This window comes from Tursiops truncatus, chromosome 7, assembly GCF_011762595.2.
Source record: "Tursiops truncatus isolate mTurTru1 chromosome 7, mTurTru1.mat.Y, whole genome shotgun sequence".
Lineage (NCBI taxonomy): Eukaryota > Metazoa > Chordata > Mammalia > Artiodactyla > Delphinidae > Tursiops > Tursiops truncatus.
The window spans coordinates 54283590-54307053 of NC_047040.1; the positions used below are offsets into that span (position 1 = coordinate 54283590).

General features: G+C 35.2%; 1 protein-coding gene across 1 annotated transcript in view; it reads left to right on the forward strand.

Annotated features, from left to right (window-relative positions):
- TTN (titin) overlaps nt 1-23464 on the forward strand; it is a 281892-nt gene that overhangs the window by 102149 nt on the left and 156279 nt on the right. Inside the window, 30 exon segments of the mRNA XM_033859976.2 lie at nt 193-480; nt 617-904; nt 1456-1746; nt 4659-4946; nt 5540-5632; nt 5753-6038; nt 6820-7003; nt 7210-7299; nt 7396-7663; nt 7772-8032; nt 9645-9854; nt 10062-10139; nt 10243-10269; nt 10681-10740; nt 11047-11130; nt 12990-13064; nt 14086-14133; nt 14998-15402; nt 15868-15930; nt 16290-16361; nt 16522-16599; nt 17180-17269; nt 17499-17579; nt 18944-19030; nt 19436-19519; nt 22165-22248; nt 22473-22553; nt 22700-22780; nt 22951-23034; nt 23278-23393. Of these exon segments, the coding sequence (XP_033715867.1) occupies nt 193-480; nt 617-904; nt 1456-1746; nt 4659-4946; nt 5540-5632; nt 5753-6038; nt 6820-7003; nt 7210-7299; nt 7396-7663; nt 7772-8032; nt 9645-9854; nt 10062-10139; nt 10243-10269; nt 10681-10740; nt 11047-11130; nt 12990-13064; nt 14086-14133; nt 14998-15402; nt 15868-15930; nt 16290-16361; nt 16522-16599; nt 17180-17269; nt 17499-17579; nt 18944-19030; nt 19436-19519; nt 22165-22248; nt 22473-22553; nt 22700-22780; nt 22951-23034; nt 23278-23393 (4325 nt within the window).

The following is a 23464-nucleotide window of genomic DNA, read 5'->3' on the forward strand; positions in this document are numbered from 1 at the left end:
TGGCATCAAAGTAAAACTTTTGCTCCAAAAATTTACCTGCTTTTCTTTGAGTCCAAGTTAATTCAGGATATGTGAAGACCTCCTGATATTTTTATAGGAATCCCATTATTTATATAACAATAATTGTGAGAAGACTATTCAGTAAATTCAAAATGTCCAGAAGTATTCATTACTTTAATTCTATTCCTACAGAGGAAAAACTTCCACCGTCATTTTCTCGACAGTTGAGAGATGTTCAAGAAACGGTCGGGCTGCCAGTTGTTTTTGAGTGTGCTGTCAGTGGATCAGAACCTATCTCGGTGTCTTGGTTTAAAGATGGCAAGCCGTTGAAAGACGGCCCCAATGTACAAACATCATTTTTAGATAATGTAGCCACTCTCAATATTTTTCAAACAGATCGGAGTTTTGCAGGCCAGTATTCTTGCACAGCTACAAATCCTATAGGTTCTGCTTCTTCCAGTGCCAGACTCATTCTCACAGGTGTGTGGATTCTTAAATTTCTATTTCTGTAATTAAATTTTTTATAACCAAATTTGAAATTAGAGGAGGATGATTTGTGTGAACTGGGATGGTCAGGTATGGAGCCTGAAACCATGTCTTTCTGCTCTCCTCTCAGAGGGGAAGAACCCGCCCTTCTTTGACATCCCTCTTGCCCCTGTGGATGCTGTGGTGGGAGACAGTGCGGACTTTGAGTGCCATGTGACTGGGACACAACCAATAAAGGTCACCTGGGCCAAAGACAACAGACAGATCCAAAGTGGTGGAAACTATCAGATTAGTTATCTGGAAAACAGTGCCCACCTGACAATCCTGAAAGTAGACAAAGGAGACTCTGGACAGTATACGTGCTATGCTGTCAATGAAGTGGGAGAGGACTCCTGCATGGCTCAGCTCAATATAAAAGGTATCTTTGTATATCACATCCTAAGGGTGCAGTTTTATTAGGACAGATGAAATTTAGCACGTTTTTAAACCACTGACATAAAAATGTTTCAGAAGAAATAAGTTTCTCTAGAGAAAAGGTGATCTTTTAAAATCTGTATTTCTCTAAGTTTTTATATATCCTACATAACCCTAAGACCACTCCTTCCCCCCCTTTTTTCTTTTTTTCTTTTTTACAAATATCTGGTTCTGTAAATGACCATAAGTTATTCTTATCATCCATCCCATAAATCAGAGAACAGTTTAAAATAAGCTTGTGAAAATAAAAGGAAAAAAAACACAGTATTGTAGATCAACTATATGCCAATGTAAAATTAAAAAATTGTTTTAATTTAAAAATAAAATAAGCTTGTGGAAAGAGGCCAATATGTTTAGGGACATTACACTGATATGGTGTATTCAGTTGGTCAGCATTGACTTTGAACTTAAAATATGACTTTTCTTTCTTGAAAAGCCTCCTATTAGTAACCTACTTCTGGATTCCACTTCATATATCCTTGAACTTTCTTACAGAGCGGCTAATTCCACCAAGTTTCACTAAAAAACTCTCGGAGACAGTAGAAGAAACAGAAAGGAACTCTTTCAAACTCGAGGGCCGTGTTGCTGGTTCCCAGCCTATTTCTGTCGCTTGGTACAAAAATAACGTAGAGATCCATCCAACGTCTAACTGTGAAATCACATTCAAGAACAACACACTTCTGCTGCAAGTCAAGAAGGCAAGCATGGACGATGCTGGTTTGTACACGTGCAAAGTGTGGAATGATGCAGGCTCTGCTCTGTGTACATCTTCAGTCGTCATCAAAGGTAAGTCACCTTCAGAGCCCCTGGCATGATGTGTTTTTCTTTACTGCCTTATTAGACAGCCATGTGTGTTTCTTCTGACATCTCGACCAAGTAAGTTATAACAGATGTGAATATATATTATTTAATTGGCTTGCCACAATTCCACATATGTTTACTAAAAAATATACATTAGTTGTAATTTAATTATGTGGCCCAGGAAAGTAGGTGTCATATAATAAATGGACTGTACCTTAGCTTGTAAATCACATCTCGAAATTCTCTCAGGTAGTTAGAAGTCTAAGTCTACTTTGAAATTCATACATAAGTGACATATAAATTTTTATGAGGCACATTTGTTTTGAAATTTTTAAAAATTTTCATCATTGAATATTGCATTACCTTTGCTTATTATGAGTTCTATCACATTCTGAAACATTCTCTTTTCTAAAGATATTTCTAAAGGATTATTGCCTGACATATATTGCCCAAAGCTTTTAGCCTATAAATGAATATTAACCTCATACAAAAGTGTAAAATTTGCTCAGAAAGAAAAAAAAATGGGTGGAAAGATGTTGCATATTGTTATGAATACACAGTCATAGCTTGAGGCAAAGAAATAGACTGTATTGTTTAAGGAGATCTTCTCAATCTGATCCTCTAACCATAATGGCTTCATCCGTATAACTTCTTTTTCTTTTTTTTTTTCCTTAACATCTTTATTGGAGTATAATTGCTTTACAATGGTGTGTTAGTTTCTGCTGTATAACAAAGTGAATCAGCTATACACATATATATATATATCCTCATATCTCCTCCCTCTTGTGTCTCCCTCCCACCCTCCCTATCCCACCCCTCTAGGTGGTCACAAAGCACTGAGCTGACCTCCCTGTGCTATGTAGCTGCTTCCCACTAGCTATCTATTTTACATTTGGTAGTGTATATATGTCCATGCCTCTCTCTCACTTCGTCCCAGCTTACCCTTCTCCCTCCCCGTGTCCTCAAGCCCATTCTCTATGTCTGCGTCTTTATTCCCGTCCTGCCCCTAGGTTTGTCAGAACTTTTTTTTTTTTTTAGATTCCATATATATGTGTTAGCATATGGTATTTGTTTTTCTCTTTCTGACTTACTTCACTCTGTATGACAGTCTCTAGGTCCATCCACCTCACTACAAATAACTCAATTTCGTTTCTTTTGATGGCTGAGTAATATTCCATTGTATATATGTGCCACATCTTCTTTATCCATTCATCTGTTGATGGACACTTAGGTTGCTTCCATGTCCTGGCTATAGTAAATAGTGCTGCAATGAACATTTTGGTACATGACTCTTTTTGAATTATGGTTTTCTCAGGGTATATGCCCAGGAGTGGGATTGCTGGGTTGTATGATAGTTCTATTTTTAGCTTTTTAAGGAACCTCCATACTGTTCTCCATAGTGGCTGTATCAATTTACATTCCCACCAACAGTACAAGAGGGTTCCCTTTTCTCCACACCCTCTCCAGCATTTATTGTTTGTAGATTTTTTGATGATGGCCATTCTGACTGGTGTGAGGTTATACCTCACTGTAGTTTTGATTTGCATTTCTCTAATGATTAGTGATGTTGAGCATCCTTTCATGTGTTTGTTGGCAATCTGTATATCTTCTTTGGAGAAATATCTATTTAGGTCTTCTGCCCATTTTTGGATTGGGTTCTTTGTTTTTTTTGATATTGAGCTGCATGAGCTGCTTGTAAATTTTGGAGATTAATCCTTTGTCAGTTGGTTCATTTACAAATATTTTCTCCCATTCTGAGGGTTGTCTTTTCATCTTGTTTATGTTTTCCTTTGCTGTGCAAAAGCTTTTAAGTTTCATTAGGTCCCATTTGTTTCATCCATATAATTATGAGGCAGTTCATCAAAATCACTTTCAGTCTAACTTCCTTGAACAACTGGGAGTTAATTACCAACTCTGATGATCTAGCTGGCCATGTCAGGGTGCACAGACAGTAGGTTAATATCATCAATAGATTAAGATTACTAATAAGCTAATATCATTGAGTTAACTTTTTATAATTCTAATTTCATCACTCACTTAATAGTACTTAAATGCGTTTGAATTTTAAAACATTTAGTTAAATGAAGAATGAATGCTTAACGATTCATGATGGTTTTACATTGAGTAGATAAATACTTTCTATAGAATTCTGAGGCTCTTTATCCATAGAGTTTAAAAATGAATAGATATCAGAAGTTTTCAACTTTGCAATCATGAATATTGCTTATTTTCCTTATATGTAGGTCTCAGAACCATTCAATAAAATCATTACATAACACCAAGCTATACATGGCCTTCCCATCATGTTACTGATATCTTCTTCACGGGTTTTCATTTGAGCACTGAGCCTCAACGCCTCATTCCTTTGGGCAAAGGTTGGATTTTAAATGCTACTGTAGCTGCATATAATAGCTACAGATGATCATAAGAGAAAATCACATATTAACATGTGGGCTCACGGTTACTCAAATGTTGGCTTTCTTTCCCAGAGGGTAGCAAACATTGTATATCATGAGCAGAGTTCTCCAACAGGTCCTTCGTTTTTAGGGTTCAGTGAAAATACAGCTGCATGCAGGTTTGAGAGAATCAACGGTGTGCTATATGACATCGAAATTTATAGGAACGGCCAGTGCAGTGTTTGCAGTGCCTAATGTTTGCAAAACACAGATGCTTGGGTAATTCATGGGCAGCATGGCATCTGTTCTTTGCTTGTTTTTAAACCTTTTTCTATTTATAAAATCCAACACATGTAACTATTTCTTTCAGAGACAAAGGCACATGATTCAGTTCTATTATAGCAACCAGTGCTACCTGTTAGAGGCAAAACTTGTTTCTTTTCTGGAGTTTAATATTTTTTTGTTTTTATGTTCCTCATGAAAATCCCTTTCTAATTCTAGCACCTAAGAAGCCACCTGTGTTTGATCAGCACCCTACTCCAGTAACAGTTAGTGAAGGAGAATTCGTGCAGCTTAGCTGCCACGTCCAGGGATCAGAACCGATCAGGATCCAGTGGTTGAAGGCTGGCAGGGAAATAAAGCCCTCAGACAGATGCAGCTTCAGCTTTGCTAATGGGACTGCTGTGCTGGAACTCAAGGATGTGTCTAAAGCAGATGCGGGAGATTATGTGTGTAAAGCTTCAAACGTGGCTGGAAGTGACACTTGCAAATCAAAAGTGACCATTAAAGGTACAGACACCTCAAAACTATTATTTGGATTAAGTCAACTGCTTGTGTTTATTTGCTTATTTGCTTATTACAGTTTAAGTAAGAATGGAATTAGATTTTTAGAATTATCAGTTACTGCTCATTTGCAATTTATAGTCTCCTTATTATAATTGAAATATTAGGTGATTTAGTGGCAATAATTTCCACACAAATTTTCTGAAAGTACCCCAAGTTCACCATCACACTTCTTGACCTTTTTTTCACCATATCCAAAAGGATGTAACTAAGTGGAGTTCCAAAAATGATCCTGTAATAATGTGACATAAGGTAGCCTGATACCATATCCCTAAAGGAAATCTATATAATAAAACCAAGTTGAGAAATATAAAACTTGATGCGATTAATGTGATTGCAGTTCAATCTGCATGTGATAGCTACAACTAGTTATAAATATCTATGAAACTGCTTTGTCTTCTATAGTCCACTCTTATATAGAGTGTGTACTATTTGTAACATTGCCATATTCTTAAAGCCTGTTTTTCAAAGGAAATTATTTATTACAATTTGAAGGTGATTGTGATTTTTTTAAAAAACATATAAACGTGTTGTTTTAGACAAACCAGCTGCCGTCCCAGCAGCTAAGAAAGCAGCAGTAGATGGAAAACTCTTCTTCATATCAGAACCTCAGAGTATGAGAGTTGTAGAAAGTAAGTACTTCATGAAAATTACATCTTCATCTGTCTTGTACATTTTACTGCTGATTTCATTTCAGAAAAACTGGCTTTGGAAAATTAAATTTTTATTGATTTGTTTTCTTTGTTCCTTAGAAACCACTGCAACATTCATTGCGAAAGTTGGAGGTGATCCAGTTCCAAATGTTAAGTGGACAAAAGGGAAGTGGAGACAACTGAGCCAAGGAGGTCGAATTTTTATCCACCAGAAAGATGGTGAAGCAAAGCTGGAGATCAGAGGCACCACAAAAACCGATTCTGGATTATACCGATGTGTCGCATTTAACAAGCATGGTGAAATTGAAAGTAATGTTAATCTACAGGTGGATGAAAGGAAGCAACAAGAGAAAATTGAAGGAGATCTTAGAGCCATGCTGAAAAAGTAAGTTCAATAAAGTACCATGCACGGTAATGTTCCATTCATGGACCATCCCCTCCAAGATTCAGATTGTGAAAGAACATTAGCATATAGACATTTTAACAGAAACAGATAAGCAAATACACAGTATTTGAGTGGAAGTTAGTGGTGCATTAACATCAATTTCTGAATAATCTTGAGAAACTTTTGAGAATGAGGTGAATTTTTATTAAAATTTTGAACAAAGGAAATGGCCTGTAGAGAAACCTGTGTGTCTAGGCATGAAATTTTTGTTTCTATGTGTAATTTCTCTTGCTCTGAATGGCTTTCTAGATCAACCATTTTAAACATTTTCCATAATTGCCAATAATTTCAAAACCAATTATGTTTGAACATCACTGTTAATCAATTAATCAACATTTAATTTCTACATATTTTCCTCATGATATATGTATTCTTTAGTGATGCTTTCCATGGCTATTATTATTTTTCCTTATAATTCTTTCATTAGCCTCTTTTGTTGTAAAGCTTACAAAAATATTTTTGTTATCCTTTCTTAAACTCTTTGATCAAAATTCCATACTTTGTGACTATAGTCTGATCTTAATCCACTCCACCTCCAAACCCACAATTTTGTTTGTTTGTTTCACAGTTAACATGGTAAAATTAGTAGTTCTTAAATAAAGGACACAAAACTATTCCTTTGTGGAAAAAATTTTATTACATTTATAATCTTTGAATGATGATAGACAATTCAAAATAAGTAGAAGACAGGTGATTCACGTTTATTTCTTATTTCATTTAGGACTCCAGCCTTAAAGAAAGGAGCTGGGGAAGAAGAGGAAATTGATATCCTGGAACTTCTCAAAAATATTGATCCAAAAGAATATGAAAAATATGCCCGCATGTATGGAATCACTGACTTCCGGGGTCTTCTTCAAGCATTTGAAATGCTAAAGCAAAGTCAAGTAGAAGAGACACATAGATTGGTATGATCTTTTACATATAGTATCATCTTTAAAAATTCACACTTGAAACGTCTAACATACGCCTTTTGAGTTTTCAGAACCCTACAGTTGTATAAGATGGTTAATATAACCTAAGCAGCATCAAAAATGGAGGTTAAATATAATCATTCGTCCTCTAATTCAAATTTTATTCCATATGTAATACTTATGCTTTTTTTCCTCCCTAGGAAATTGAGGAAATAGAGAAGTCAGAGAAGGAAGAAAAGGAATTTGAGGAACTTGTATCATTTATTCAGCAAAGGCTGTCACAGACAGAGGTAAAATGAATTATGCTGATCACAAAATGAAGAAATTATTATTGGGAATTACAAGGGAAGGAGTGACTAATGCATTTTAATTCTTTATTCTCCTAGCCTGTCACTTTGATCAAGGACATTGAAAATCAGACAGTTTTGAAAGATAATGATGCTGTGTTTGAAATTGACATTAAGATTAATTATCCGGAAATCAAGCTTTCATGGTACAAAGGGACTGAAAAACTGGAACCCAGTGATAAATTTGAAATAAGCATTGATGGTGATCAACATACCCTCAGAGTCAAAAACTGTCAACTTAAAGATCAGGGCAATTATAGACTGGTGTGTGGTCCACACATCGCTAGTGCTAAACTAACTGTAATTGGTAAGGAAAAAGAGTTTTATTATTTTTAAAAAAACTTGTGAGATGAATTTACTACTGAGTACATCACATGTGATATCGTACAAAATGTATATTGTATCATACCCACAGAGCCTGCCTGGGAACGGCATCTTCAGGATGTTACTTTGAAAGAAGGCCAGACTTGTACCATGACTTGCCAGTTTTCTGTGCCAAATGTAAAATCCGAATGGTTCAGAAATGGCAGAATCCTTAAACCCCAAGGTAGATATAAAACAGAAGTGGAGCACAAAGTCCATAAGCTGATCATTGCAGATGTTCGAGCAGAGGACCAGGGTCAGTACACCTGCAAATACGAAGACCTTGAAACTTCAGCAGAGCTCAGAATTGAAGGTGGGTGAAAGACTGTGGCTGGAGTTATCACAGCATCGGTCAGTGGCAAATGTTGTGCAGGACCCCTGCAACCCTGCCATCACATGTATCTTAAAGCGCTTGTGTGGTCTCATTTCCCAACACACATACTCATAGCATTCACTCACGTCTCAAAATCCATTTGAAATCAAAACGGAAGTATTCACGTAAGTGCCGATTCTGCTGCATAGTTCTTTTTGACCTGAAGTAGATTTCAGTCTAAACCATGACTTGACTTTCTAACACTTATTTCTGTTAAATTTCATAATTATGCTAAATTCAGTAATTTTTTACAATTCTGTTAAATGCCATAATTCTCACATCTATGATTTTGAATTCTAGAAATAAATCTTAGAAAGGACCAGATTTCATGCCTAGGTATCTTGAGGATCTTGGCTAGGAGCTGACATTTTGTTTACAGGAATCAACTTGACTCTATCTGTATGAAACTTTATAGATAAAATTAACAACATATGTGATGTGTGATTAGCAGCTATTTTTCAAAAATTATTGTTTCATAGGAAGATCATAGTCCAACCTCCGAATCTCTGAAATGAAGTGGAATGCTAGGACTTAGGAGCAACAATATTTATTTCCTAAAGACCTATACCTTTAGACTGCATTCAGCAACATTTGGCTCTAATCATGGGCTCTACTTCCAGGCGTTGCCATTTATAGCTGTTGAAATAACTATGTGACTTATTTACATAAGCATTTCAACATCTCTGACTTGCTTTATAGTGGATATCAAGGCCTGGTTGTATTTTAAAGTTAAGAAATGTTAAATCTCTTTTCATTTAAAGGATCCAGTGGAAACCACTTATCATTTGTTAAATAATTGCCTCCTTTTATACGATCCTTCAAAGAAAAGCTCACCAGAGTACATATGACATCTAAGCTATTCATGATACTGCAGTACGTTGAATCCCAGCCTCCCAGATAAAATTTTGCAGAGGGACCTCCACGCCAGCCTATTCTCTTGCTACATACCCTGCCATTCCCAGTGGGTGGACTTCATGCCTGCCCACGGGTGCTTGCAAAGCAGGTTTCAGAACTCTTCAAAATGAATCCTTTGAAATTTAGAAGTGCAGATTTCCTACTGAGTTTGAAATTATTTTTACAGGGAAAGTTATACAAGCCAAAAAATAAACAATTCTAGATCCTGAATAGCAGAATTATTTTACAGAGGAAAGAAAGAATTTCAAAGGGGAATGAGAAGTATACAGTAAAAATTTAAGTTTATGTTCCCTTTATTTTGAAGCCCCCATTTCACTAACATTTTTAAAGTTTAAATGTTACTTTTGGGTTATAAGCACGCTTGACTATTGCCTTCATGTAAATATTGTAAGGACTTTCAGGGATTTCTTTAAACTTTCCCACATTGATCCTGTAGGAATACACTTAAGTATTGGGATAATTTTTTGTTACTGATGCGAAGAAGTGCACTTTCTTCTTGTTTTATCTTTTCAGCCTTTTTCTGCTATTTTCCAATCGGATAAAAAGATAAGAGACTTTAAACATCTGTGGGGAAAGCACAGTGAAAGAAATTCCTTCCCAAACAATCTAAATTTGAACTCTTTTTGTACTTAAACAGCTGAACCAATTCAGTTTACGAAGCGCATACAGAACATTGTGGTGAGTGAGCATCAGTCTGCCACCTTCGAGTGCGAGGTGTCCTTCGATGACGCCATTGTAACGTGGTACAAAGGACCAACAGAACTGACCGAGAGCCAGAAATACAACTTCAGGAATGACGGTCGCTGCCATTATATGACCATCCACAACGTGACCCCAGATGACGAAGGTAACTTAATTGACAGTGTCCCTGTGACTATATAATTTCAACTTTGCCTGTTTTATTTATTTCTACTCTAGTTTACGCTTATACTCTGTAGTTCTATCTAGATTACTTTTTATAGGAAAGAGAAATATAAATAAATACTATATTTAAATAAAGAAGCATTATTTACAAACATATCAGAAAGCAAACATTTCACGATTTTTTCCTTAGGTGTCTATTCAGTAATTGCTCGACTGGAGCCCAGAGGTGAAGCAAGAAGTACAGCAGAGCTGTACTTAACAACCAAAGGTCAGAAAACACCACATTCAAATCACAGTGCAATCTTGGAAACAAAGTAGCCTGCCAAGACAATTCTAAATTTTAAAAAATATCATTTTTTTTTCTTTTGCAGAAATCAAACTTGAGATGAAGCCTCCTGGTAAGTTAAAAAAAAAAATCAATCCTTACAATACATTCAGTGTAATTTTGTAAATGATAGAAGCCAAACTAACATGTCTAAAAATATTATTTCTTTTTTTCAGTAAAATATTATTCAGTAAAATTATTTTCAGTAAAATAATACCAATGTTAGGCTTTGTGAGTTTGGGAAATTAGAGATAATGAGGTCACATTCAGCTGATATCTAGGATCAAGTTTGGCCGTAGAACAAATTTTCACAGGGAATAAATTTGCATGTGTGTCTGCCTACAAAAGAATCTTAATATCTTTGTTTCTATATGTTAAATTCTGCTGTTGGAAATGCCTGACAATCAAACACATCTTAGTTGTCTAATAAATATCTGTGTTTTCAGTCTCTTGGTGCTTATCATTGTTAAATGTCCCTTTTCAGATATTCCTGACTCCAGAGTTCCAATTCCAACCATGCCTATCAGAGCAGTACCTCCAGAAGGTAAGATCCAGCACCATGACCCCTGGGCTTGAAGCTGCAGTATCCTACCACTAGGAAGTTACCAATGCCAAACCATAGCATACAGCAAGAACAAATTCTTTCTCATCATATTCTTCACTGTGTAATTAAAAATCAAAGCAAAAGAGTAGTTACAATTTTAAATAGATGCTAATTTTGTTTGTTCTGATTGTTGAATTCCTGCTATAACACCTTTGAAGTACTGAAAGAAATGCATGAGACTTTTCATCATATTTCACACAAAATAAACCAAACTATGTTACTTATGATGACATTTATTTTCTTCAGAAATTCCTCATACAGTGGTTCCTCCCATCCCCCTGTTGCTACCATCACCTGAAGAAAAGAAACCACCAGCAAAACGTATTGAAGGTATTATATGTTATCTACCTAAATGTCAAAATATAGAACTATTACAGACCTGGAAAATGTTGTTTAATGCAACATGTTGGCCCTCTAGTGGTCAGCAGTTTGAATTGCCTTTCAAAATGTAAATTATATGCTCTTAAGTATTAACTAAATATGTAAGACATGTGCCTTAAAGTCTGAAAATCATCAGAAAAAAAACAAATATGATGCTTAATATTAAAATATTTTATTTTAAAGGAATCACTTAAGCATTAATGGCAAACTGATTTCACATTTCATATTTTCCTAACTACTACATAAAGCAATAAAATAATACAGTCAAATTCTCGTGAAGCTTATAGAAATAAAAAATACTAGTGTATAGTCAGATTTAAAATTATAGATTGTGTTTTTTCCCAGTTACACTGTTAACTACGCTAAAATTCACTATTTTGTTATAAAAATATGATTTAGAATATCTTTGATTTTTTTTTTTAAGCTAAGGAAAGAGCTCTCCAATAAACTCATGAGTGAGCCAGGAAATTGTCCTTCTCAGATATTTCAGTAGATAAACTGTACCATTTGTGCCCCCAAACTCTCAACTAATCAGTCAACAGACTGCCTGGGACTTTCTAGAGTTCTGGGGAGTTCAGAATTGCTGTCAGAATTCTCCCAGCATCATCAGGAAAAAATTCTGCATGTCAAAGTCACATTTTTCGAAAGCCAAGCCACCATTACTGTAGTAGTTTCCATGGTTTGACATGCTAGTTCCCTAATATCTACTACAATTGGTGTCAAAAGCTTGAGCTAGTTTTCAGCCAGCCCCAGGGGAAATTCAGTTAAAAAAAAAACAAAAAGCACTTCCAGTTTTATGACTACTACAATCTCAATAACAAAGAAAAGCATTTTTATAATTTATATGAACATAATTAACTATATTTCACCTACTTATGATAGCAAAAATGAATAAGAATCAAAAATCATAAAATAGATTTCCACTTATATTTGTTGTCAGAAATAATAATTTATCTTAATGAATGATTTATGATTTGAGTGTTAGTGTCAACATGACTTAAGTTTGAGTGCCCACTGGGAAACTTGAGAAATTAAATCATATTTTAAAAATTCAAAAGTGTTATTTATTCATGAATACTAGGAGCCATAATCAAGTTACGATCAGGGGCCAGGATCAAGGTATAATGTCAGAAATGACAAAACTTCCGCAATATAGCATAGGTGGGACTTTAATTTTACTAATTCACTTGTTAATTCTTTTTCCTGAAAACTATAAAGTGTTCTTACCTAAGTGAAATGAAGATGAAAAGCTGTACCTCTGCTATTTATGATATCACTTGGATCTACTCTAGATGTTTGAAAACTTTAAGCAGGCATAAAATCAGTGAAGATGTAAGATCACCCTTCATATTCTATCTCCCTCCAAAAAAATGGTTCTGCTTTGTAGTCCAAGATCTTTCTGAAACAGATATCTTGCAATAATGTGCAGAATCTCTTGTTACCATCAAAACATATTTAAAAAAATATTTCAGGACTTACCTTGTGGTGCAGTGGTTAAGAATCTGCCTGCCAATGCAGGGGACACGGGTTCAATCCCTGGTCCTGGAAGATCCCACATACTGCGGAGCAATTATGCCCGTGTGCTACAACTACTGAGCCCGCGGGCCTAGAGCCCGTGCTCCTCAATAAGAGAAGCCACCGCAAGGAGAAGCCCAAGCACCACAACTAGAGAAAGCCTTTGCACAGCAATGAAGACCCAATGCAGCCAAAAATAAATAAATTAAATTAATTTTAAAAATTTTTCAATAAACCTCCCAGTTTCATGAAAATATTTTAGTAAAATTTACATCTGACATCTCATTTTTTAGTGACCAAAAAAGCTGTGAAGAAAGATGCTAAAAAAGTTGTCGCAAAGCCCAAAGAAGAGGCACCACCACCTAAAGGTATTATAATTAATCAAAATTCAGTCTTACTGCTTTTCTCTTGGTTAAAAAATTTAAATCCCAAATAGTGGAGGATAGAGGAAGGTTAAGAGTGTGAATTCACAAAATGGTACCTCTTCCTTTACTCACACTCACCCTCTTCTTTGATTCAGTCCTCACTTTCTCTCTCAATTTTCTTTCTTTTCCCCTTTTTTTCCTCCTCTATCCTCCTGTGCCTATGTCTACCCATGGCACCCAATGGCAACACCAGAGAGTTCTCATTATCTCTGGATAGTGATTTAAAGAAGGTACTGCCCTCTGGTCCAACAGCTGGTCTTGATCAAGTCACACCAACAGAAGTCAGACCAACAGAAGGTCACTAATTTTAAGTGGCCACTCCAGCCCAACTCAGCACCCTTCCTGGTTCACCTGAGCTAAATGTCAATACTCGCAGGGAAAAATAAAACACTTTTTGCAGGGGGATCAATTTAGTTACTTTAAATTTTTATTATATCCTGGAAAATTTTTAGGAAAAAGATGGGATAACTAAATTTAAGCAAATAATTTTATCCATCTGGCTAAGATTAAAGTACAGCAACCTCCTAAAAAAAGGAGAATCCAGGAGCATAGGGCACGATTCACTGAGACTTTTTTTTTGTGGTCATTTGTGAGATGTTATAGAATAAGAAGAATCTCAAAAAAGCATGGCTATTTCCCAAACTTTATTGTTAATCACTGAAAAAATTAAACATGCATTATTTTTAGCATCAGACATACCAAATATTCTCTTTATGTTTCATGTTAATTTAAATTGTTTTAAATCAACATAAAGTAGAATAAAATATCAGCCTTCCTGCATTTTCGTTAACATGGCATTGCGTAGCATTTTTGGTGAGCTAAATTTGGATCTTATAAAAGCATTTTATATATGGGTAGTAGTCACAGATCATACAAATGGCTAACAAGAGTATACAGGATTAGTAAGCATTAAAAAACTTATAGTCTAAAGATAAACATGTATTTTATGTTTTCAAAGTTCCAGAGGTTGCCAAGAAGCCTCCACCTCCTACTGCCTTAATTCCAGCCGAAGGTAAATGAAATATTTTATTCTATTTATTTCTGAGATTTGCATCTCTGCGTTGTATTCTTATTTTATGTATTAGGCTTCCAACTTATTATAAAGTTGTAGAGTCTCCTCTGCTACAGTAAAATTAGCAGTGGAAATGATGGCTACTTCATACTGGCCGAATTCCAGGAAAGAAAAACCCAGGCAAATGTTTATGCAGCCTCAGTGCAGTGGACTCAGGGAAGGAAATGGTGAGGGCTAGAAAGAGAGGGGATCCCTTATTGTTTCAACTGTAGCTAACACAAATGTTAAGGATCATATGAATAATGTTAGCCTTAATATTTTTAAAGTTGTCATATGAAAGCAACTAATTGATTTGGTTACATGACTTTAAATATTGTCTTTATCAAATTGACTAAAAAGTTATATTCGATAGTCAAAAATATAGCTTTAAAATTAGTACTGTTTTTGAAAGAATAGTTTGGAATTTAAGTAACTACAGAAATATTAGAAATAAATTCTACAAAATGATCAAATATTAAGATATTCCATGGGGAAAAAAAAACTAAGGGTTTTACAAACTGGAGCTCCCATGAAACAATGGAAGATGTGTTCATTTGATAATATTTACTGAATGCCATTTTGTTCACACCAGAAAAATCCTCAGGTTAAGAGTAGAGTGTCTCTTGACCCTGCTGACTGTGTTCCATAATCAACAAAAATTTAAACAGAACCAACACAAAGAAAACGTAAATGATCAATATAAGGCTGAGATCTCAGATACTGATATTGCTTGACCACATAGACTTTCATTTCGTTAAGTAATTGTATGGATATAATTAACATGCTAATATTATCTTTTTAAATTAATTAATTTATTTATTTTAGCTCCTGAAGTGATTGATGTATCCTCCAAGGCTGAAGAAGTGAAAATAATGACCATAACCAGAAAGAAAGAGGTTCAGAAAGAAAAAGAAGCTGTGTATGAGAAAAAGCAAGCAGTCTACGAGGAGAAGAAAGTTTACATAGAATCTTTGGAAGAACCTTATGACGAACTAGAGGTAGAACCATACACGGAGCCATATGAAGAGCCTTACTATGAGGAACCGGATGAAGAGTATGAAGAGACCCAGGTAGAAGCTAAAAGGGAAGTTCATGAGGAATGGGAAGAAGATTTTGAAGAAGGGCAAGAATACTATGAAAGGGAAGAAGGTTATGAGGAAGGGGAGGAAGAGTGGGAGGAGACTTACCAAGAAAGAGAAGTCATCCAAGTTCAAAAGGAGGCTTATGAAGGTATGTATTAATTGAGTGACTTTTTTCTCTTTTCCTCATTTTTTGCTCAGTTCTTTATATTTTCAAGGTTATTAACCTGATGTGCAATGGATATGAAATAGATGAAATGACGATTTCCATTTTTTAAAGTTAGAAATCTTTAGAATCTTTAAAAGCATCATTGTCTTCAGAGTTACTTTCATGCTTTGATATTGTAAGTTGAATCATTTAATCGTATTACTAAGACTGAATTCCAAGTGCTCTTTTCTAATGCAGAGGTTCAAGTTTTAGTTTCACTGCCTCACTGCATCTCTGCTTGATCCTGCTTCTAAATCCAGCATGAGTAATCCTGTTAGCAATAAAGATCCCAAATACAATAATTTACACAGTTGTATATGATTCTTAACTTATATCATTTGCCAATTGATACAGTCTATTAGAACTTAACCTATTCAAGCATCCCTTATTACTGTGTTTTTGTTAAAGAATCACATGAGAGGAAAATTCCAGCAAAAGTACCGGAAAAGAAAGAAGTACCACCTCCTAAAGGTATGTAATTGGAATTATTTAAATAGATCACATCATCGATGTCATTATCATGGCTTGCTGGGCAAAAATGTATGAATCACCAGTTCAATCCAATAGGCACAACTTCTTCTGGAAGCTTCATTGTATCAGTGATTTTTTTCCTAAGAATATCTACCTACTTCATTTAATTCAAACGTAAAATGATGATAAAAAGATTGTTGTGGTAAATATAAAAAATAACCAAAATACTTGAAGTACAGAGGCTTGTACTTAAAGTTCACTGCAACAAACTTGTCTCTCTTTAAAAATTGAGAGAAAAAGAGACAGACTATTTTAATAGAAATTCTAAAAGTACTGCAATTTTTTTAAAATGCTTGCAGTTGTAAAGAAGCCCATAGTTGAAAAAATTGAAAAGACTTCTCGAAGAATGGAAGAAGTTCAAGTCACCAAAGGTATTATCATTTAAAACATTTCTCGTACCATGTACACAAGTAATTGTTTACTGATATATAGTCACATGTTATTTATATAGTCATCTAAACTAAGATATTTTAAAATTTTGTGCAAAGCAGTATTCTTCACAATACAAATATATTTGTACATATTTTTAAGTACCCGAAGTTTCAAAGAAGATTGTTCCACAAAAACCTTCTCGGACTCCAGTGCAGGAAGAAGTTATTGAAGTGAAAGGTATACATCTTTGTCTTTCAGCTACAAGTTTTAAACATTTTTATTTATGTGTATGAATATGTATACATATATTACTGAACAACTCACAAATCTGAAATCACCAAAATAAAGACATATTATATATATTATATACATTTTATGCTGCACATTTATATAATTTAAGTAAATAATAACATTATCTTTGTTTTTAGTATCACTTTAAAATTACATAATTTTTTTTAATTAAAGAAGGATTTGTGTTTAATCAGTAGTCTTCTAACTTTATTGTGCCATGCATTCCATTCCATATAATATCCCTCATCCCCTCATTTATATGAATAAACCCTAATGGATTTGGGAAAGCACCACATCACGTGTGAAGAAGTTGTGTCTATTTGATTCCCATTTAATAATGTTTGATAAAGGCTGCCTGGATTGTTTGTCCCTATAGATCAAAACATGATTTGTTTTCTTGTCAATACTGAATTTGTTCTCAAGCTATCATATTAACCCACTAATTCTGTGTCTAAACAAGCCATGTATTTGATCTGATGTCTTGAACTGGAAAAAGAAATACTAATGTGAAATACTCTCTTTAAAGTACCTGCTGTACATACAAAGAAGATGGTTATTTCAGAAGAAAAGATGTTCTTTGCTTCTCACACAGAGGAGGAAGAAGTGTCAGTCACAGGTATAAGGCAAATTTGAATACGGGGCTCAAATGGAAGGGCTTCAGATGGATTTTTATCCCTCTTCTTATCTAATTCATGATTATGTAGATATCTCTGTCTCCTTGTGAATATTTGTCATCTTCTTCATTTCACATTTGTCTGTTTTAATTTGTATTTCAATATGCTTTGTAAATTGCAATACCACCCATAGTATGGCATGCCAGGAACTAAAATGTACATTTTTTAAAGTCCCTGAGGTACAAAAGAAAACTGTTACCGAAGAGAAAATTCACGTTGCTGTTTCCAAAAAGATTGAGCCTCCACCTAAAGGTATTAGTGATTTATTCTAAGTTTAAAATCTTTCAAAAGTTCCAAAGTAAATATCTGAATATGTTAATATTAAATAATAAATTTAGTCGCAGTCCACAGACCTTTAGCCACTATGTGCAAATGACATCATAGGGAGAGGAGAAGACCAGGAGGAGGGTATTGGAGAGAGGAATGACAATTCCTGGAGGCTCTGTTCCCTGCTTCATGGAGCTTACAATCTAGTGGCCACCTGTTTAGAAAAAGAAATAGTGTCCTGGGGGCTTCCCTGGTGGTGCAGTGGTTAAGCATCTGCCTGCCAGTGCAGGGGATCACGGGTTCAAGCCCTGGTCCGGGAAGATCCCACATGCCACGGAGCAACTAAGCCCGTGCGCCACAACTACTGAGCCTGCGCTCTAGAGCCCGCGAGCCACAGCTACTGAAGCCCATGCACCTAGAGCCCGTGCTTTGCAACAGGAGAAGCCACCACAATGAGAAGCCCACGCCCCGCAACGAAGAGTAGCCCCCGCTCGCCGCAACTAGAGAAAGCCTGTGCGCAGCAACGAAGACCCAACACAGCCAATAATTAATTAATTAATTAATTAATTAAATCTATTAAGAAAAGAAATACAGTGTCCTGGAGCCAGCTCATACCCACTCACCAGAGCTGATGGTTAAATTTTCAGGAATTTTGCTACCCAGCATTTAACGCCTCCATGATTAAAAGTTAAATTATATAAAATTAAATAAGTTATATTTAAAACTATGGTAATAAATGCTCAAAACTCATTACTATTTTCCTATTATCTATGTTTCTGAGGTTACGTTGATTGCCTCTGTGTTGTGGAAATACTGGATAATTATGTGCTACTTCTCATCCCTTCCCTACTCCGAGACAATGACATCATCGTTGGTAGCCAGGATGCATGTATTTGCACCACCACAGAGGCTGGAACTTGGAAACTGGCAGTGGCTACAAATTAGGGCTCCCCTCCCTCCACCGACCCTCTCCTACACCCAGTCAAATTGTTAAACATTTAGGATACAAAAATTATTTAAGATAATTGAATGCAGTTGTTCTAATGCTGCGGCTTTATAAAAGTGAAGTTTCTAAAACTGGTGTCTGAGGAACAGGCACTGGCACCTCTGAGGAAGGGGTGCTCCTACCTGTTCCTAGGAAAGTGGAGGTTCCTTCAGTTAAAAATGAGTAACAGTCACATTTTCTAATTAGCCACTAGTTCATTGCCCTTAATCCTTGATTAACATGTAATTTTCTTGCATTCAATTGGTATAAAACCAGAATGTCTACTCTTTAAGTCTTGCAACAGCATATGCCTTGTCAAAATGAACAATTTCTCAAAATCGACCCTTTTTTTTTTTTTTTAAAGTCCCTGAGCCACCCAAGAAACCAGTCTCAGAGGAAGTAGTCCCTGTTCCCCACCTTCCTAAAAAGGTGGAGCCCCTACCAGCCAAAGGTAGAATCATATTTTTGAAAAAAATTTCTTAATGTCTGTCTTCTTGTACCTTTTTCTATTGGCTCTGTGTGTTAATGAGATAGTATCTGTAAGCTACATTTGTAATGTATTTTAATTCTGTGTATGTTGATTTCATTAACTTGTGGTAATATGTTACACAAATGTCAGGAATACTTTAGACTCCAGACCATGCTGATTGGGTCTTTGTCCACTTCATGTAATGTATGTAATGTCTGTATGGTATTGATGTATTTAGCATGTATTTTCATCACAAGTTACATGCTTGATATTAAATTACTTCCTAAATTCTTTCACTCTTACTGAGGATTTATGATTTAATGTAATCTTAAATGTCTCACAAGGAGGCTAGAGTTCTCAATTGTTTCAACAATGGTGTCTTTAAAGTTCCTGAAGTTCCCAAGAAACCTGTGCCAGAGGAGAAAAAGCCAGTTCCTGTGCCTAAGAAGGAACCTGCCGCTCCCCCCAAAGGTACACCAGAACTGATCACAGGCTGACCCTTTGCCCCAAATGCCAGTGCTTTGTTTTATACAGTCTTTGTACTTACTCTGCTGTCTACTTTGTGTCTTTTACATGCCCCTTGTGTTTTTCATTTATTTGTCAGCTTCCAGGGCCACACTCCACATACATTATTTGTGATACTGAACATTAAAAGAAGTTACTTTTCAAAAGTAACTATATCAAACTGCTGTCTTAAATTTTTAATATCTTCCCTCTCCTAGAGAAAGAAGAAATATTTGTGAAACTCATTTTCTACAGGGCATGTTTCTAGGAAAAACTCTTTCAGCCCTCAACTATGTGACTTTTTCTTAATAAAAAAAAAAAACTTTCATGAGTTATGACAAGATACAAAGACTAACAGGAGGGTGTTTGGCAGAACTGAATGTTAATGAGGTAAAGATGTACACAGTGCTTCTGGGAACTGCCACTCTTCTGAAAAGTCAATAATGCCTACCCTTAGTTGGAAACATCAACTTTTGGCATTTACTTTCAGCATGTTTCTTGAGATATTAACTGAACGTTGACATTTGCCCTAAATGTTGCAATTATCTAATTAGTGAGTCAAGGGACCTTTCATATAGGGATGTTTGGATTCAAATGTGCTAATTCTTGCTTTAATTTTTGGATTTGGTTGGTTTTGGTGGTTTTAGTGATAAAAGACACTACTTTATAGAGGCAATGAAGTAACAAACTGCACACATCTGGTCAGTTATAGAGATATCCAGTACCATCCAGCTTAGGAGAAAGCAGGCTCATACGTTTTAAGAAGTGTTCTCTTTTGCCTGATTTCTCAGTGTTTCCATTTTCTTCCTTAATCAAATCTGCTTCTCTCTTTCTCAAACTCTTGGCTGTTTCAGAATTCTGGGTCTTTTTCTTTTATTCTTTTTTTTTAATTGAAGTACAGTTGTTGCACAATATTATATAACTTACAGGTGTACAATATAGTGATTCACAATTCTTAAAGGTTATACTCCATTTATAGTTATTATAGAATATTGACTATATTCTGTTGTACAATATATCCTTGTAGCTTATTTTATACCTAATAGTTTGTACCTCTTAATCCCCTACTTCTCCTCCCCACTTACCTCTCCCCACTGGTAACCACTAACTTGTTCTCTATATCTGTGAGTATGCTTCTTTTTTGTTATGTTCACTAGTTTGTTGTATTTTTTAGATTGTACATGTAAGTGATATTATACAGTACTTGTCGCTCTCTGACTTATTTCATTTAGCATAATACCCTCCAAGTCCATCCATGTATTTGCAAATGGCAGCACTTCATTCTTCTTTATGGCTGAGTAGTATTCCATTGTAAATATATACCACAACTTCTTTATCCATTCGTCTGTTGATGGGCACTTAGGTTGCTTCTATATCTTGTCAATTGTAAATAATGCTGCTATAAACACTGGGGTGCACGTATCTTTTCAAATTAGAGTTTTTATTTCTTTAGGGTCTTTTTTTTAACCAAATGATTTTTAAGAATGATTTCTGATTATCTAATCATTAAAATATAATGATTGTATGAAAATAAAATATGATTATAATGAAAAGCTTATATTACTAAAACCAGTACTAATGCCAAAGCCTCTTGGTCACTCCTGGAGGAGACTCAGAGGCATGTCTTATTTATACATGAAAATAAATACACTTAGTAACATGTATGTATAAACACCCCATGTATACATAACATAATATATACATGTATCAATGTGTATCTGTATAATTACATCAAGATATTACAAATGCAAATGTAGAGGTGCAGATGTTCAAAAAAATTGCCAATATCTTATTTAAAATGAAAAAATTACCACCGATAATGCATGCTGTTAGAACTACATCAGCCACTCAAAAATTCAACACTTAGAATAGGTAAATTAAACCCATTGTAAACCTTCTTTGGGTCATAGACCCTATTGAAAACTATGGAGCCTCTTAGAGAAAAGCACATATATACATACCCACAAAATTTTGCACACAGAACTCCCCAAAGTCACTGACACACAGATGTCATACTGAGAGGGCTACCCTAGCAAAAGAGTGTTTCCTGAGTTTTATAGACACTACAGGTGCACCAAAAAAAAAAATTCAGAAGAGAAATAGAAAAATAATAATAATGCTATAGATGCAACCATTCTAATGACATCTTAGTCTAAGATAGTCTTAGATAAAGTATACCCATTGTTGTTATGGATTCCACTTCTCAATACAAAGAGTAAAGGAATTTTTCTATATACTATATCCACACTCTATATTGTTTATATAATTACTGACTAATTTGGTATTTTTATTGGAGTATAATTGCTTTACAATGTTGAACTAATTTGTTTTTATCAAAAACATACCAATATATAAAGAAAGAATGAATTCTGTGCACATCCTTCTGTGTATATAACTCATTTTTAATCGCCTAAATGCCTCTGTAACATTATTTGGGACATTTACCACATGTGACCTTTAGAAAACTATAGTTTAATTTTGTGCATTATTTTGCCGATGCATAGAAAGCCTATAACATTAGTAAACTACGTAAAGATTTGTTTGTGTGTGCCTATATCCATTCATAAAAGTGACATATGGCTGAACTAACATTCTATTTTAAAAACTTTAAGTCCCAGAGGTGCTCGGGAAACCTGTCCCTGAAGAAAAGATTCCTGTTCCTGTTGCAAAGAAAAAGGAAGCTCCACCAGCTAAAGGTACAATGACTTGCTTAGTAAGGAAGCCCTGTTTTTATGTCTTGAGTATAAAACATTTCTGTGTTTAATTATCTAATTTAGTTTGTTTCATTCAAAATGAATGTCTTATGGTGTAAGAATTCAACAAAAGTGTCTGTCCACCTGCCTACTTTCTTACAAAATAACTGTCCATTAGCTACTTTGGAAAATATAAAGTTAACTCTAAAAATTAATGTCTTTTCAAGTTCCTGAAGTACAGAAGAGGGTTGTTGCAGAAGAAAAAATAATTATCATCACTGAAAGGGAGGAATCTCCACCACCAGCAGGTAACCTCATCCCATCTCCACAAAATAACCTTGTCTTCCCTTCAAGCTTCTTTAATTGCATATCTTCTTTAATGGGCCTGCAAGTTCTATGTTGCTCATTTACTTTGCCTTCCTGAGAATTTTAAAATCAAATACTATCCTTTAAGTGCCAGAAGTACCAAAGAAGAAAGTTCCCGAAGAAAAAAGACCTGTTCCTTGGAAAGAGGAAGAAGTTCCACCACCAAAAGGTATTGTCTCTCCATCTTACCAAGCACCGTCTTTATAAGATTATGTTCCTAGGCAAACAATGACTTTGTTAGTCTTGTGATATATGTGCATCGTGAGTGTGTATCTGTGTTTTGTGATGGTCTTCAATGAGATAACACTGAAGTTCTAAAAGTGCACAATGTTTTTAAAGTACCAGCTCTGCCTAAGAAACCTGTCCCTGAGGAGAAAGTTCCCGTGCCAGTTCTTGCTGCTAAGAAAGCCCCTCCTCCCCGAGGTAGGATTGTCTCAAGCCTCTGACAAAAATCTTTTAGCGGGTGGATTCTTTTTCCTATCTGGTGTCTTCTTGTACTGACCCTTTGTCTCTCTTGGATAGAATTTTTGTGTGTATATACTCGTGATAAGTTATGTAATTTGCTAGTGAAAGTGGTGTACTGTGCAAATCTTCCCCAAACTTTAGGGAGAGAAAATTGTTAAGATTCTTGATTTTTTAAGCTTCAACTTCAATCCTTTCTTAAAGCTGAAGTTTCTAAGAGAACTGTCGTAGAAGAAAAAAGATTTGTTGGTGAAGAAAAACCATCCGTTGCAGTTTCTCAAAGAGTGGAGGTCGTGCGGCACGAAGGTATATAATCGGAAGTGAGGGGAGAAATGAGTTTGCATGTGTTTCCTCCAAGTCTTTTCTTCTTACCACATAGTTTACTTTAGAA